The sequence below is a fragment of the Astatotilapia calliptera genome, chromosome 7 (assembly GCF_900246225.1).
Source record: "Astatotilapia calliptera chromosome 7, fAstCal1.2, whole genome shotgun sequence".
In the NCBI taxonomy this organism is placed as follows: Eukaryota; Metazoa; Chordata; class Actinopteri; order Cichliformes; family Cichlidae; genus Astatotilapia; species Astatotilapia calliptera.
Window position 1 is genome coordinate 13,844,783 of NC_039308.1, and position 16,907 is coordinate 13,861,689.

The 16,907-nt window shown below is 39.1% G+C and overlaps 1 protein-coding gene across 4 annotated transcripts in view; it reads right to left on the bottom strand.

Moving 5' to 3' along the window:
* LOC113025470 (netrin receptor UNC5D-like) overlaps window positions 1-16,907 on the bottom strand; it is a 181,782-nt gene that overhangs the window by 72,651 nt on the left and 92,224 nt on the right. For 2 of the 4 annotated variants that reach the window (XM_026173236.1, XM_026173234.1), the window contains exon 2: window positions 10,168-10,203. The exons of the other annotated variants lie outside the window; for them this stretch is intronic. In XM_026173236.1, coding sequence (XP_026029021.1) covers window positions 10,168-10,203 — 36 coding nt within the window. The remainder of the gene's footprint in view (window positions 1-10,167; window positions 10,204-16,907) is intronic. 4 annotated transcript variants of the gene reach the window in all.

A 16,907-nucleotide genomic window follows, 5' to 3' on the forward strand; every position in this document is an offset into this window, starting at 1 on the left:
TAGTCTGTTCAGGTTTTCAGTTTTTATTCAGCTGTTTGGAACATAATAAGACAGATACAGGAAAAGAACCTGCTCTGATTTAAAATGCTGGGTAATTTCGGTGTATAACTGGAAACATAAGGACTTAAGTGTTTAGGCAGCAAGATTATGTTATTTGCTCTTGAAACTACTGATCATATATCACAAACATCAAGCAAAGCCTATACTGTAGGATGCTTCTTTGCTTGTTAACGCTGTTTTAGAGAAGATGGGTTGAAGTGCTTCTAGATCCTGGTACAGTCTTTAAAATGTAGGTGTTCCTCAGGGAGCAGTCCTCGGTTCCCTTATGTTTAAAATGTGTCATCCAAATGCAATGACCACATTAACAATACATCTCTCAAAATTTCTAAAGATTTTTAAAATCCTGGGTGTCTTAAACCTTACTGTCGTGCAAAAGTGATAATAAAATCAGCATTGTTTCATCTTATAAACACAGCCAAAGAAACTTGAAAACTAAGTTTTAGAAAAACCTACATCACCCCCGCTCCTAAATCTTTACACTCACTGCCAGTAAGCTATAGGATTTAAAGTCTTGTAGCATTTCTTTACATGGAGCTGGCCCTAAATATATTTTTGATAGGTCTGAGCAACACAAGCCTACTACACACCTTACATCATTCAGTACTGAACTGGTAGTGGTTGTAAAATCAAAGCAAGGTGAAGTAACCTTTAGTCCAGTCCACACACACATACATAAAATCTTGGCTTGAGGTATGCACACATTACTTCCTGCAAGTATTCTGCAATTTGGCTCAAATGACGTTATACTTTTTAACATTCTAGCAACATGCACTCTTTCAGTTTGTGGCCAGATTTTATACTGGTTCATCTGCATGTTCACAGGACAGGCTGAATCTTCTCCTATCAATATTTCTCGCCGCTGTCATTCAGGGAACCGTTGCACCTTGTGCTTTCACGGTTTTCACAGTGATCTACAACCAATGCCTTCGCCTGGCAATAACACATAAGGGGCACCAACACATCTAGCCCACTCTGAGAGGAAAACAAGATATCACTGCCAAAGGGCTGAGTGATGGCTCTATTAAACACCCTCTTTTTCTTTTCCTCTCCCTGCCTCTCTATCAGCATCACAAGCAAACAAACTTTTGTACCATAAACACAAACAGTCTGCTAATATAACATTAGCTCTAAGGCATCTTTAAAGGACACCTGTTAATGTTTCAATTTAACACGCCATCTCCTCATATGCAAAATTACAAGCAATGTGTGGTCTCTTTTGTCAGTTCAATATATTCCTCGCTTTTGCTATCTAAAGAAAATGAGGGGGAGAAGCCGCTCGCTGACTGGACTAATTCGGTAAATCTTTTGGGTGGTAGACTGTTTCCCAAAGAGAAAGATGACAGCTGTGATTCAGAAAGACAAGCTGGTGTTTGCCAAATTCTACTCTACATTCAGCACACTCAAATGTCCCATCGCTCTCCTGTATCCATGTCAAACATCAGCTGAAGCTATGGAAAACTGACATCTTGACACACAAACTGCTGAAGATCATGTAGGTACTCTGACTGTGCCAGCACAAACACAGGGCTCCAACAACATGTCCTCTTCCTGCTGTTTCTTGTTTTATGCCTATCAAATTCTTGGCACCTGATCAAGATGCCTCTAGGACAGCTCCCTTTGAAAGGTTTTCTGGGTGAGCCAAACTGGGAAAGACCCAAGAGCTCACTGGAGAGCTTTTGTATCTTGTCTGGCCTGTCAATGCCTTGGGATCCCACAGGAGGAGCTGTAACATGTTGCTGGGAAAAAGGACATCTGAAATACCTTCCATAGCCTGCTGCCACGGTGACCTGACTTCGATAAATTGATGAAAATGGATGGATGGAAATTTATCAAATTCAGACATTATATGGACTTCCACCCCAACCTTAGAGTTCAGACTACAGATCATGACCCAGATGTTACGTGTGCACTTCTTCTGCTGTTTTCCCTGCCAGTAGCCTCTTGTGTCTCTATGCCAAACCTTTAAACTTCTCCTCGCCCTACAGTTACCTTGATATCCCCACCACCTGCATCACTTGACCTTCCAGCCTCCCTTCACATCTGGTGCTCATTCCTTTATCATCAGTTTAAATATATCAGTTTTTTTCCCAGATAGTCTTCAGTAGGCTTATAGCATCCCACAGAGCTAGGCTAGTTTGTGCCCGCTTTATTGTGACCTTTGCCTGAATCTGATATTTGTTTGTCTGGTCTTTGTCTGTGTTGTCTGCTTCTACCTGCATGCTACTGACATTGGCCGATTTAAGCAGAGCCTTTTTGACCTTTACTTACTTAGTCTTCTGTTTTGGCTCCCGGGGATTCACTGATGCAATAACCCATGTCTCTATATCAAAATGTCACGAAAGAGGAGAAACTATACTGTTTTTGGTCACAGCTTTCATAGCGAGCTATCAATATGGAAACGAAAAGTTAACAACAAGACCTCTTCTCACCCAGCATCTAGTGCAAAAAGGCTTACCATGATCCACATTGCCTTTATAGATATTTTCCCCAATGTCACACAAAATCACACAACCCACATTCCACACAAAGCCTGTGAATGGCTCACAAATGGCATGTATATTCCATTTCCTGGCAGAACTGATTGCAGAAGGATCCTCTTTGTTAAGGAGCCAATTGCCTTCAGAACCTAAAGCCCTGCTCTTAACAGGAAGTGGTTGTAACACTTTATGAACACACAGACCCAACACAAAAAATTTGTTTTTTTTTAAAGTCTTGATCTTAACGCAAGTCTATGACACAATTAGGAGGAATGGCACAAAATTTCTCCTCATTATTGAGCTGAAGCTTCTTGCTGTATAGGTGGCTTTATAATGTACTGTTTTCCAGGATGTGCTGTGTGTGATTGCTCAGTTTTTTTCAAAAAAGAAAAAGTTTGAGTGTTATTTGTTAAGTCAGATGGGCTTATAATTTTTATGTAATGCATTTTTTGTTTTTTCTCTCTGCATCAAAATAAAACTACAATAAAAGTTAGAGATTCTTAATTTTATTGTAAATGACCAAACATTCAAACTTGACAATCTGCAGTAAATATTTTCTTCTGGGTTAACTGATCATTGCTGTCTTTGCAGTATGGTTTTGGGCACCACTGATATAAGAATTTAAAGACTGATATCAACAATTGTGATGATTTTAAAAATCTGACATTCTTATATGTTGGTCATTTAATTATTGTTTTGTTTTTCAGACACACAAAACATTAATGTCTACTTGTTTAGTTACTTGTTTATACTCGTGTCTGCTTGGATCAGCTGGTTGTTAAGTCTGTGGTGTAACAAACATGCATGTTGCCAACAGGGAAATTGCAAAGTGCAGCATCAGCACTCATAACATGGTTGAGGGGAGTATTCCATACCTCTTCTTTACTTTACTTTTTATTTATTGGCTGTTGTAAATACTGATACCAATAGCTAATATAGCCCGTTAATTTTGGTCACCCTGAAAAGCTGCTTGCTGCAACAAGCACTTTTTATTCCTGCTGTAGTGAGAGGAACTGAATATACAGCAAGGCATGAAGTGCCACATAGACGGGTTTGATAATTTCTGTTCCTTCATTCACACAAAGCATGCTTACTTCAGTTTGAAAGAGTCATAATGGATGAAAAAGAACTTACATTTGCGGTTTCTGTCACCACATCACCACTCTCTACACTTTGAAGCTTTTTTTTAAATGCACATTTACTCACTTGTGTCCCTTTTGTGGCTCCTGGGTCTCTTGTCTCATGCATAATGTTCACTGTAGCGAATTGAATTAGATTGCTTTCTGTCACAGAGGCACATGTGTGACCTCTGATTTCAAACTTCCAACAGGTGTAAGGCACCAAAAACAATTCTCCAGCGTATACCATTCAGTACAGAGATTATAAGCACGACAACAGTGCAAAGACGAGAAAAATGTGTTTGACTGTGTGGGCGTTTGCAGGAAACAAAGGGAGAAAAACAAAGAAAGGAGGAGAATGTATGGCTTTAATAAAATGCAACATTCCCTTAATGTGTTGTCCAATATTCGAAGCCTGAAACATTTTACAGCACGTCTCATGTTTTGTATTATTCTTACATATGAGTAACTGGACCTCATTTAATGTTCTGTAGATGGAGCATTGGTAACATAATTACAACTAAAACATATCTTGCATCTCCAGTTCTCTTTTAATTAGCCTGGGAAACCAAATAAATGACACAACAAACTGGAGAGAAACACAGGAAATGGTATTAACTCACACGAGAGGTTTCAGGATAAAAATAAGTAGAAGCAGCTGTATGTACACGGGTTAACAAAAAAACATACTAATTAATTCTAAATTTGTTGATTAAGGGTCAGTGGCATAATTATTTGTTAATTATTTCACTGTGCTGCCATTTCAGTCACAGTTTGAAAAAAGAAGGTGCAAAGTTTCTTGGCGAACCAGAGACACATTTGTGGATTTGCTGCTATTTGCCTTTGTGTAAACACTGACTTTCAGGCTAATGTGTCTTTGTAAATACATGAATAAATACAGCTTGGCAATGGTCAACGCTGCATTAATTATATATGCCCAGTGTGAGGTGTCTTCATAGGCACTATTGACGCAAATCGGTGCAGCAGATGGATGGTCTAGTTTGAGGATCAGAGGTGAAGCTAGCAGAGGAGATGGGGGTGGAAGGAGATTGGTGAAGCAGATGATAGGTGGGTGTTGAAGATCGTGAGAAGCACTGGGGGAGCATCTGCTGAGATCACCGAGTGTACAGGAGGAAGACAAAAAAAAAAATGTTTAGCATTTTCAGGAAATGCACATAAGCCATGAGTCTGAACTAAAATGCGCTAGTTTTATGCTCCTCAGCCAACTATAGCTGACTGCATAATTGCAACCTTTGCAGTTATGACTCTTTACTGTTATTGACACCCCCCCCCCCCAAACCCCCCCCCCCCCCCCCACTCCCACTCAAGATTTTTGAATGACAAGTATGCCACAGGAGAAAGATAGATATGGAACAATAGGATTTCTTGATCTCCTGGTACAATGGCAAATGAGGCGCAGAACATGTGAAATTTTGATTATGTTTAGTATCTGTGATTCAACCACATCAAAACCCATCAGCCTCTAGCAAGAGGTGTCCTGCTGACAAGATGACAGGTAATGAACTGTTAAACTCAATGTGTTATGCGCACCAGCAGGATGCACACAAATACTATGCCCCAAAACAGACTCCACTATGCACAACCCATTGATAGCTTTGGCAATAACTTGCCAAACTAAAGTTTGATTAACAACGCTGGTCCACAGATAATAGATGGATTTTATACCATTATTTTAAGTCACACTTCTGTTTCCTCCCTACAGTTTTTCTCCTCCCTATCCCCAGGCAAGTCTCACAGTGACTTCAGTCAGACTGCAGTAATGCCCGGAGCGCTAGATCTACTCTCCAACTTGTAATTTCTTTGCACTGTGAGTCACACAAGCAATATGTTTCTGCTCTGCCTCTCAGAGTCTTAAAACCAGCATGGCCTCAGCCGAAAGAGATGCCAGAGCGCTTTGTTCAAATATTGATGCAAACCTCTCATCTGTCATCTTAGGACACAACGCTCTCACACATACACGCACTCAGATAATGTGCTCTGTGCAACTGAAGCACTGACAAAGACACGCATGCCAGATGTTGTCCAATCAAAACAACAACAGACAAATGTTGACTCTTTACTGTTATTGACTACTTTAGCCTCCGAAGACCACTTCTTTTTACTTCTTTTAGGTGCTAGTATTCCTGAGCTCATTCAATTCACATTTACATGAACAAAGCAAGAGAAAATGTGCTTGTTCCTCTTTATCAGCAATACCCTGCTTCACATGGGAGCTGCTCAGTATGACCAAACTCTTATCTTTTGGACAACAGCCCAACTGTAGCAGTAGGGGGTTGGACGCCTGGATGGTGAAAAATAAAGGAGGGAGAAAGCACTACTCATCCCAATGAAGATTTTTCCCACATATGTTAGTGAGTGACTGGTCAGGTGTTAGCACTGGTGCACTTGAGTTTAATGACTTTAAACAACAAGCTCACAAGTTAGAATTTACTTTCTATCCTGACAGGCTCAAATATGATAGTGCTGAAGGTGCTACAGTGTCTTTTAACTTGACACGTCAAATCTTATTGGGCAATAAAGAAGTCCTTGCTCCAAAATCAACACCTTCAAAGTTGACTGAAACTTGCAGCTGCCCACATCAAAAAGCTAAACGCTTTCTAGAGAAAAGTTTTATGGTTTTATGGTCAGACGAGACAAAAACTAGGCTAACTGGTCCCAGTGATAAGAGGTACACCGTAAAAATCCTAAAAAAACACTAATATTCTGGCAGCCGGGCGCCAAAATAATACCAGAAAATAACTTTCTCATGAAAATACGGTTAGTAATGACAATATAGTTTGTTGCCCTAATTTTACATGGGATTGTGCCTTTTTCAAGTGCTTTTAAACATTAAATTAGGAACATTTTAATGTGATTAAACAATGAAATTACCTATAAACAAGGTCAATGACTGCGGTAATAGGAATAATAATAATAATCCACTTTATAATTCCCCTCTGGACATCACCAGTCGGTGGTAGGTGAAGTGTCTTGCCCAAGGACACAACGACTGAGACTGTCCGAGCTCGAAACGGCAACCTTCTGATTACAAGGCGAACTGCCAACTCTTGAGCCACGATCGCCCTAAATGACAATAATAATAATTATTATTTGATGTAAAAGTTTATAAGAATCATTTTATATATTTTTTCCATAGCATTACATTTGAATTTAACAGTTCAATCTTTCAAATAACGGACAGATATTTGTGAAATTATGATACATTTGTGAATGTATTTTAACAATCTAAATATGCATATGTACAGACAAAACAAACAACAAACAAAAGAATTATGTTTTATTACATTTACAGTGATTTTACGTTAATTTACATTTGAAATGTATAATCAGTCTATTTATGTGAATTTAATGATATTCTACAAGAACAGTACAAAACTGTAAAATACACAGTAAAATACTTTTATATTACATTTTTTTACAGTGTATGTTAGGAGTATTAACGAACACAAAACACTGTACAAGATGTCAAGCATGGTGTTGGTGGCATCATGCTCTGGACCTGTTTTGCTGCCAGTGGTCCTAGCACACTGCACAAAGTGGACTGAATTATGAGGATGGAGGACTGCTTCCAAATTCTTTGTATTCACCTCAAATCAACAGCTAGATGGTGTCTATGTCTATTTCCCCCGTCTATGTTCTCACTTTATTTTGGCACTCCTTCGCCTCTTGTGCTTTGTATTTAGTTTTATTTCCTGCTTGACTCGTTACCTAGATTCTGTTCACGTCCTGTAGCTGTGTTCACTTCCTCTAATTCCCCTCTTGTGTATATATAGTTGTGTATTCCCCCCAGTCGTTCTCACAGCATCCTGTTTTTGCTGCTTGTGTCTTCCTTGCCTGAACTATAAGATCACTGCAAGGACCTTGTTATTTGGAGTTTGGACTTTTCTACCAGCTTAAATAAAGATGCACTTTCAGTTTATTCTCCTGCCTTAAGAGTCTGCATTTGGGTCCTCCTCCTGCAAACCCATGACACTTTTGAGTGTGTTTGGTTTAGAGAAAATCTAAAATAAATTCACACCTGTGCACACAATTATTGTTTTTTAAATTTATGAAAGTTAATAAAGTTTGCCAGAATATTAATATCTAGATGGGAGGCATTTCAAAGCAGCTTCAGGAAATTTGGTACGTTTGTGTAGAAACTGTGGCCTGCTTTTTGCTGTTATGATTTCTTAATACCTTCAGACATATAATGTTTTTCTAAAGCACCACAGGAATAGTTTGTTGTCAAAACAAAACTATGTGCACTTCAACATAACAAAGCAGTGCATGTGTGCGTACAGTTGCAGTTTTGCATGAATGTGTGTCACCTACAAACACCCAGGTGGTATATGTGTCTTCATTGCTATTGTGACAGCTTGCCAGGCTGATTTTGGCAGGTGGGAGATAGTGCTTCCCTCAGCTCTCCCGATAATCAAAGAGTAAACAGGCTGAAGCAAAAGTGGGTTACCTGGATGTCAAACTGACAGAAAAAGTCTCCAATCTCCATCCCATCAACAATTTCTGTATAAGATTTTGCTTTTATACAGATTAATATAGGAAGGGGGGACAAACCTATCCAAATAAATGCCACACACATTCTCATATGCCTTTCATCAAGGATCCCACTAGAAGGCTTTTTATTCCACCAAAGAAATGAGAAGTGTAAACTAAAAATATAACAAATAAGCTCCAGACTTGTATCTGCACAGAGTGCAGGGATAATCCTAGAAAATCGAGTCAGAGTTGTGACTTGACTTTTTAAAACTTCTAATGACCAGGTCTCAGTGATGGACAGTTCCAATTTACTCATTATGGTGTCTTGATATGTGAGCATTTTAATTTAATATTTTGTTGGACTCAAGTATTTCACTTTAAATTTGCTCACCAAACAACAAACAAACCTCTGTCCTAGAAACTGTGACATAATCACTGGCATCATGTCCAACTAATATCACGCACACATATGGACACTGTTCTCTTGGGAACCAGATGAGAGGCAGCCAATCAGAAGTCTTGTCACGGCGGGGTGCGCCGATGTGTGTGGAAACAGGACCCAAAAGCAGATGATGACGAGTAGTTGAAAGTTTGAGCAGAAAAGTGATCCTTTATTAGATGACGGCAGGAGTAAACCAGGAAACCAAAGTAAACTGACAAAACACTAAGAAACAAAACACTAAACGGTACTGAGACCAAAACCTAAACTATGCCTGTGATGGAAAATAACCAGCAAATACTATGACTAAGACTAATGATGAATAACAGATGAAAACCATAACTAAGACCGAGGTCAAAATAAACAGAACCAGGCTAGAACTAGGGCAGAATAAACAGACGACCCGACAATGGCATGAAGAAAACAAAAGGCTTAAATACAGACATGAGGTGATCAGGGGAAGTGGAAACATATGGGGAAACAGCTGACAGCCATAAACCTAATGACAGGACCAGGAGAGAAAAGCTAAATACAATTAACAGAGAACACATGACATTGTCAGAATAAAACAGGAAATACTAAAACTAAACATGACAACACAACTTAACAGACCTAATACGTGATGAATAAATACCAAACCCCAAAACATAGAAAACCCAGGAACAATAACCAATAACTGCCTAAACTAAAGGCAAAATAGGAAATAACACAAAAACTAATAACATATCAAAAAATACAAAGAAAACTCAGAGTGCTGGGTCGGAGACCCAGCCTGTGACAAGTCTTTTAACATGGGGATCCTTCCAGATACAGGAACTTTCGTTTTCCTTTTCTGGATGGAGGATGAACTGATGGGCTGAGCTTAGAAGCCAGCATCAGGTAAAAATGGATCTTTATTTTATTTAATTTTTTAAAAATTATGAATCATACACATGGAAATGAGCACAAGAGGTAAATTATACATCCCATTTATTTCCATTGTATGGAATAGATTATTCGATGTAAGAGTTGCTGATGAACGAGTAATTGCTTTGATACAATTCTTGCTCAGCAGTAGCAAGCTACTAATGCATTTTTATTCAGCAAATAAATTCTCATGCAGTATTCCCATTTTCTACCTACAGTAGGAGGAAGGGAGAGAAACTAAAGTGAGGTGTTACATGAAGAGTTGCAATCAACAAGCTGCAAAGCCAAGATGACCAACTGTTCTCTGTTGTGTGGAAAATTACTTGCACTGTGTGGGAGATCAGCAAGCCTTTGCTCATAGCATGAGCTTTTGTAATGCCTATTCTTCTACAGCTGCACACCTGATTTAATTAACTGCACCTCTGGAGGAAATATATGAAGGCCTCCAGATTACTTGATGACTTGGATGTCTTAGTTTCACAAGACAAATCAAGTCACTTTTGAGAAATGACAAATGGAGATATGGAGTGTCTTTATTAAAATGTTGTGTGCAGCACTATTATTACATCATCTATCAGAGCTCAGGTTCCACTTTTGCATTGGTGTCGTTTAGAATCCAAGCCTCCACTGACTGACAGCAATAGCAGACAAGAGAAGATAATTGCTTACTTACTTTTTCCCTTATGGCCTCTGATCCATTTTGTGTTTTCTGACAGGGAAGAGACGGCGACATAATTAAAGGCATTGTGTGGCATATACAATCTCGTCTGCATTCATACCAGCAACCTGACAGCTCACTCTATTGTGAGTGTACTTCGTAAGAGGGCGCGATAAATAAGTCAAACCCCAGCTACTGACCCGCTCGTGCTCTTTTTCACACATTTTTTTGTTCATGTCTTCCTGAGAGCTTTAATGCTGACCACAAATGAGAGTGGTGGTACTTCAATATTGAACAAATTTATCAATAAATTATTGCCATGTGGCCACATGTGAGCCAAGGCTAAGAATTGTTTTCTTCCATTTTAAATGTTTGAGACTGGAAAAATTACACTCAGATTTTTTTAAAAGTTATTTGCTGCACTTATTTCTTATTATCATTGATTAGCCTGTCATAAAGTACAAGGTGGTTAATGGACCGCAGCTTTTTAAAAGCTTTTCTTCTTCTTTCTGTGTGGTTCTAAATAGGCTCATTTCAAATGTCATTGTATTAAAGTAATGACGATTATAACCTAACATTTATTTACTTTGTCAGCCTGCTTACATTTGTCAGTTGCTACTTAACAAAAATTAATGTTTTGGACTCTAAATTAGTTTTAAAGATTTGGGGCATAAAATTCTGACTTCATTTAGCATTAATTAAGTAATAAATCATTACAGTTCATCCTGACAGAAACATGAAAAACTGCACCAAACTGCACCATATTGCTCTCCACTATGTGACAGGACTTACAAATCGTTACACATAATCAATATCTTAAATTAAAACACTTCTATTGGATTGGTAATAGTATTTTTTTCATTTTATTGTTAGATTTTATCATTTGAAGCTACAGTCTGTCAGTGAAATACTGGTACTGGTGCCTGGTTTGCAACTAAAAGACTTACAGTAGAATTTTTTAAGTCAAAACAATACCAAAATGGGATCCTTTAGTACTGTAATATATTACTTCAAGATGTATCTCAGGAAAAACAGTCTTCCTGTCATTTTGATTATCAGCCTTGGATCATTCAGTGAAATTTACTTCTTTTTACTTTTCCTGCTGGAGAATTGAGTCATACCCACAGCCCATAACTGCTTACTTTTGGTGTTAATCCCAAATATATGGCAATATAGACAAATAAAAGGTAAAAGAATCTATGACAACAGTAGAGAGCTGACCCAAGAAACCCAAAGTAGTCTGATTTCTTCATATTTAAAATTTATAACAATCAAACATCTGTACAGTGCTTTTCCATGTCAGCCAGAGTCTTTGCTTATATCAAAAGGAAAGATCTCTGATGGCCCCTTAAAAATTTAAGAAAGGAAGTAATGTTATCCTGCAACCCTTCTCTTACCAAGCGTTGTTCTCTCACCTTCTCTCTGATTTTCTTTTGTGAGCATAGACCAGTGGTTCAAAGCACTGCATTGGAGTCCATTCTGGCCTGCATTTTATGTCCCAGTGGAGGCCTTCAAACATTACTTTTAACTACCCCAGTAATGCAGTCTGTGTGGATGGCAAATATGTGATTCAGCCAAAAAGCTCTTCAGTAAATGGCATTCATGTGATCAAGGTAACATGAATAATAAACAAGGGAAATTCAACAAGGGATGTTTTCAAATCATATAGTATACAGACAGCTGTCAGGCATGTTATCTACTGATTTTTTTAATACGACAAGTCACATTCAGATGCACAAAAAATATCATAAACCAGGATTTATTTCATTTTTGAAAACCAAAGCAGCTGAAAAGGCCTGCTTCATTGTGTAACACATGCCAAATGGACTATTTCCTGCTTTGCTTCCAAGTAACATAAGGACCTCAGTGTAATATGCCAAAGACTCCTAATGAATTTTTAAAGAAACAGAGAAAAAGTTGAAAAAACCCCAACAAGAACTGAAATCTTTTAAGGCTGAATACCCAAATTTGTCAAGCTTAGCTGGACATGGCAAAAGTATGTCAACATAATCTCTTTGCTGTTTTCACACAAATGATGCTTCACTTCGAGTAACCAACCAAATGAGCAAGTGAGCAAGGGAGCAGGGCACGCTCAGCACCTTGTGGCATATCCTCTGCACATAGTGTCCCAGATTCCACCTTATGCAACCTGATTATCTGTGCACACCATACAAATACGCATGACAAACAAAAAATAAGAACGCACATTCATTGCTCAGTGTCTCAGGTATTGCAGGCTACCTCGCTGAGCACGAACTATACACTGGGCTTGCTATCTCAGCATAACAATGTGTGAGATTCACAAAAGGGAATGCTGAGTAAAGCCAGCTGAAATTCTAAAGCGGCCATAAGGAGGTTGCTGCGCCATCAGCTGTCCAGATGAATATTGTGAAAATAACATCTACCACTACCTTAGGCAGAAGGGTATCTCTTATTTAGACTTTAATTAACAGGTTATGGCAACTATAAACCCACTGCAACAACCAACCGTCAGAGGCAGTAAGGTTCTGATACATTGATAACTAGTAGCTTTTAGCCTTCAGTCAAAATCACTGCATCTTGGTTTCTTTATCACACACACATAAAGGCCTCATTAAGGAATCTGTTACAACCTAGTATCTCGCCAAAGCATGCAGTAGAGAAATAACTATTGAATGGTTATTAACCCATTACTTTTAAAGGGTACTGTCTCTATTTACCAATGTTGTCGAGATAACCAAACAAAAAAACAAAATGAAAAAAAGATGCCTCGATTCTATTTTTCTCTTTTCTTTCATTAATTGCAGTGTTTTTACTGTGCATGTTCAAACTGAGACGATGATGACAGTAATGTCTACGGAGCTCTGAGCACCCTGTATGAACTACTGGCAATTTAGAACAGCTCATTGTGGATGCAGCTACAGGCTAAAGTTTGGAGTTTTGGTCATTGTTTGCCTAAAACTGGTGACAAAGCAGTTTTCTGTTGCCTGTTAATCATTTTTCACCTGACTCAAAGTCAGTGTCAGAAAAAAGCACTCCAAGAAAAACCACTTTGGATTTCTCTTTGATTTCTTGGAGGAAACTTGGTGACATGTGTGTTACACACTTCGGCTTGATACTGTGCTGTCAGCTGTGTTGCCTTTGGGCAAAACAAAAGGCAAAAGGCTCCCAGTTGCTCTGGTATTCTGGTCAGTGGACAGCAGGAAAAAAACTGGGGTTGAATCTACTGGTCAGCTCCCTCATGTGTTTGTAGCTATATGAATACAAGCAGTTTTGCTGAAGGTGCAACTGTGTACCGTTCCCCTTATAAATCATGTGTAAGCAATGCTTAAATAATGCCATATAAGCATGCAAATCTTTGCTGATCGCAGGCAACACCCAATTTAGAATTGAGAAACAAATAACTTGCAAACAGGGATTTCTTATAGATGCCGGGAAATGCTGGTTTTGGTCATGCATCTAATGTTGCAGTTATATAACTCTACACTATCTGACTACTGAGGAATGGTTTTGTTTGCTTACAAGTTTGATGAGAAATGCTCTGAGGATACTGAGCAGATCAATAAGCAATCATGATTAAATGTGGCAGTCATTATCTACATGAAAATAGAAGCCTGTTATGACCATAGCACTAAAATTAATATTGTTTTGATTGTCCCAGACAATTCATTTAATGGGATCCCAGAGTGCAGCGATGGCATTCATAACAACAGTGAGGTCACGGGGGGTCAAGGTGAGGCTGCCACTTAATCTTAAAAACATGCGAGAGGTCCACGGTGTGTCGACCTGTGAGGTTCCTGCTTATGCAGCTTGTCAAGTGTGTGTCTGCACGCCTACTTGCATGTGCACCAGTGCATAATGTGCAGGCAGAGAGGAGAGGTGAAGAAGAACCGATGCCTGGTTTATTGAGCGGAGTGACTGGGGCAGAACGCATGTGCGCATGTTCAAGTATTTTCCAAAACTACATAAGTCAGCAAAAGTGTCCACAGTTGACACATTTCTCCATTAATGAATGTGTTCACCAAATACCCAGGATTACAACTAATCCTGAACATCGACCGATCCCACAATGCAATGTGAGCAGACTAAATGTCAAAATGTGATCATTTACATTTAATGCTATTCGTGAACAACTTCTCTTTAAATGAAAGATTACTTTGTGACATTTGAACGCCTATACTGGAGGCTGCAGAGGGTCAGCAAAAATCAAAGAAGCAGTGCCATGTAGCACAGAAACCATGGATGGTTGTGGGATCAATATCAATTTCCCTCTGCTATACATAAACAGACCACAGGATAGTCCTCATGCTTTATTAGAATCCATCAAACTTATTCAAAACACACATGCTTCACGGTTAGCACACCATTTAGAATATTCATTAGATAACCTCTTTTAAGCCCAATCAATAGTTTTAGAGCCAGAGGGATCTCTGTAGATATCTGAGTCAAAATCCATTGGATACGCAAGATCCAATTGCATAAGCTTTGTGACTTCTCCAACCCCGGTATAAATCGATAGAGCGGCCCCTCTAGTGGATTTAGCTGCTTGTTAGCAGGCCTGAAACAACTGTCTTACCCTGTGTCTTGTGATGTTCTACCCCCATTGTTTTTCGGCCAGTGTTTCAGCCTGCTTCTAGCTTCATTGTGCTCTTATCAGTGCTGTGTGCTCAGGTGAGTGAACAGAGGCCCACATCCACTTAGGCTTTTCAATCTCTCTGTAACGCGGTCAAATCAGGAGAGTGCACAAGATTAAATCGATGCCTGGCCAGTTGACTGCTTGACGCAGCATTCTCTTCCAGACCATTTCCCTGGCCATGCCATCTATCACTCACATCCCAAACAGGCCTCCTCTTTTGTCTCCATTCTCCTCTCTGCCTTAATGCTGTCACGCCATCCACAACTTCAACTGGTCCCAGGAGATGCAGCACACTCACTGTCATAGAGTTCATAATATCTGTATATCAAATGATTCCTTTGCTGATGGTGGTAGAGAGATGACAAACAGGCGACACAGCACCACAGTCTGTGCTGGATGAAAAAAAAAAAAATCTAATTTACAGTTTGCCCCAGAGGTCAGGCCTTCAGGTCAGGTCCAAACATCTATCAGCAAAATCAGCTTTAGGGCTCCAGCAATCCACTTACCAACTCCACCTTCTGCTTGCTGGACTGCCAGTTTAGTGACTAAATTGTTCTGGAGTTGAAACAGACAGGACACATGGCAGATCTTCAGAAGTTCAAAATGTGCAGCAGTGAAAGGAAGACCCCAACGAGATGGGGTGAGATGATCAAAATTAGTTTCACTGCACGAAACTGGTTTTGCTCTTTTTTTTTGGTGAAAATTTTAATATCTCCTAAAGTAGTTTGATCGAAACCTTGTTAGGGAGAGAGCAGGTGTCATGTTGCAAGTGTCACACTAGTGTGTGTCTGTGTGTGCATGTGTCTATGCAGACACAGTGTAACTGTAACTGATTTACCTTGATTTTTTCAAAGTAAAAAGCGTGAAAAGAAATGAGATTAACAAAAACAAAACAACTTAAAATGTATTAACATAGCATGCAAAATGTCCCTGAGGTGATGCATTGTGATTAAAAGCTGTTTTCTTTGTGTTGGTTTATGATGTAGAAAACATCACGGGCCATCAACGGGCAAAAATTGGAACAAAGATTGACCACAGGCTGCGGTCACTTAAACTTTTGTTCACATTGTTGTGAAAGTTGGATGTGTTTTATGGCTGAGAACATTATATTAGTTTAGCTACTGATGGGACATGAATGAGACTTCTGTAGCAATAACAGAGAGTTTTCATGCATGGTGTGTGTTCTTTTAAAATTAAGCAGCTATCCTGCTTAATTTTCTGCTCTTGTACTTTGCATGAAATTTAAGCATGTAGCAGAGAAAGATGCATGCACTTCTGGGGGAATATTAACCATACTGTTTAAAAGAGAACTCTTGATGACTGATTGGTTTCTTAGCTCACCTACATGTACTTTTATATTCTCTCTGGTCTGTCTGCTGTTGAAAGCCTACAAGTGTCAGCAAGTCTCATCCTCCTAACAAGGATTCTCAGTTTATTAATGTCCAAAAGATGAATCGCAGCTTCTTTGAAAAGATCTAAGAGTCATGTACCTTCCTTGTCAGTGAACACAGCACCCCTGTTGCAGTAGCAGAGTAATTGCCAAAGCTGAGGTTTCAATGTTGGTGAAAATTGCTCTTGTTTTTGCTGTTGGCCATTTCTTTCTAATGGGAATCAATTGAACAGCTGCTTAATGGGTTGTTCCTGAAATCCTGATATCAGCAAGTGAGGAATGCTGACTGTTTAAAAGAGTACTGAAATTATTTGAAAAAGTCTTAGAGACCTGTAGCAGCTTTTCAAATTCACAGTAGTATCAGTAAACACATGTTGGAGACACTTCAGGAAACTATTTGTGTTTTCACAGATGCACAACAGCCCTGAACGTTTACAATTTACCCTTTAGAGAAGCATGCAAGACCAAAACTGGACATTATCCGGTCTTTAACTCTTTAACTCCCTAGTTCAACATCTGTCTGATGTCACATTGCAGTGTCACACGAACTAACATTTAGGTGCATACACAGAAATACACACAAAAATTGGCTGCAGTGTGTGCTGCCTCCTGCATGCCAAGTACGACATCATCAGCATAAATATTTCTCTCACCCCTTGTGTGGACATTACCCTCACAACCAATTACACTATAATGACAGCCAATCTCAGTTTATACTGAGGCACTAAGGTGTCATTTATCACAAGAGTG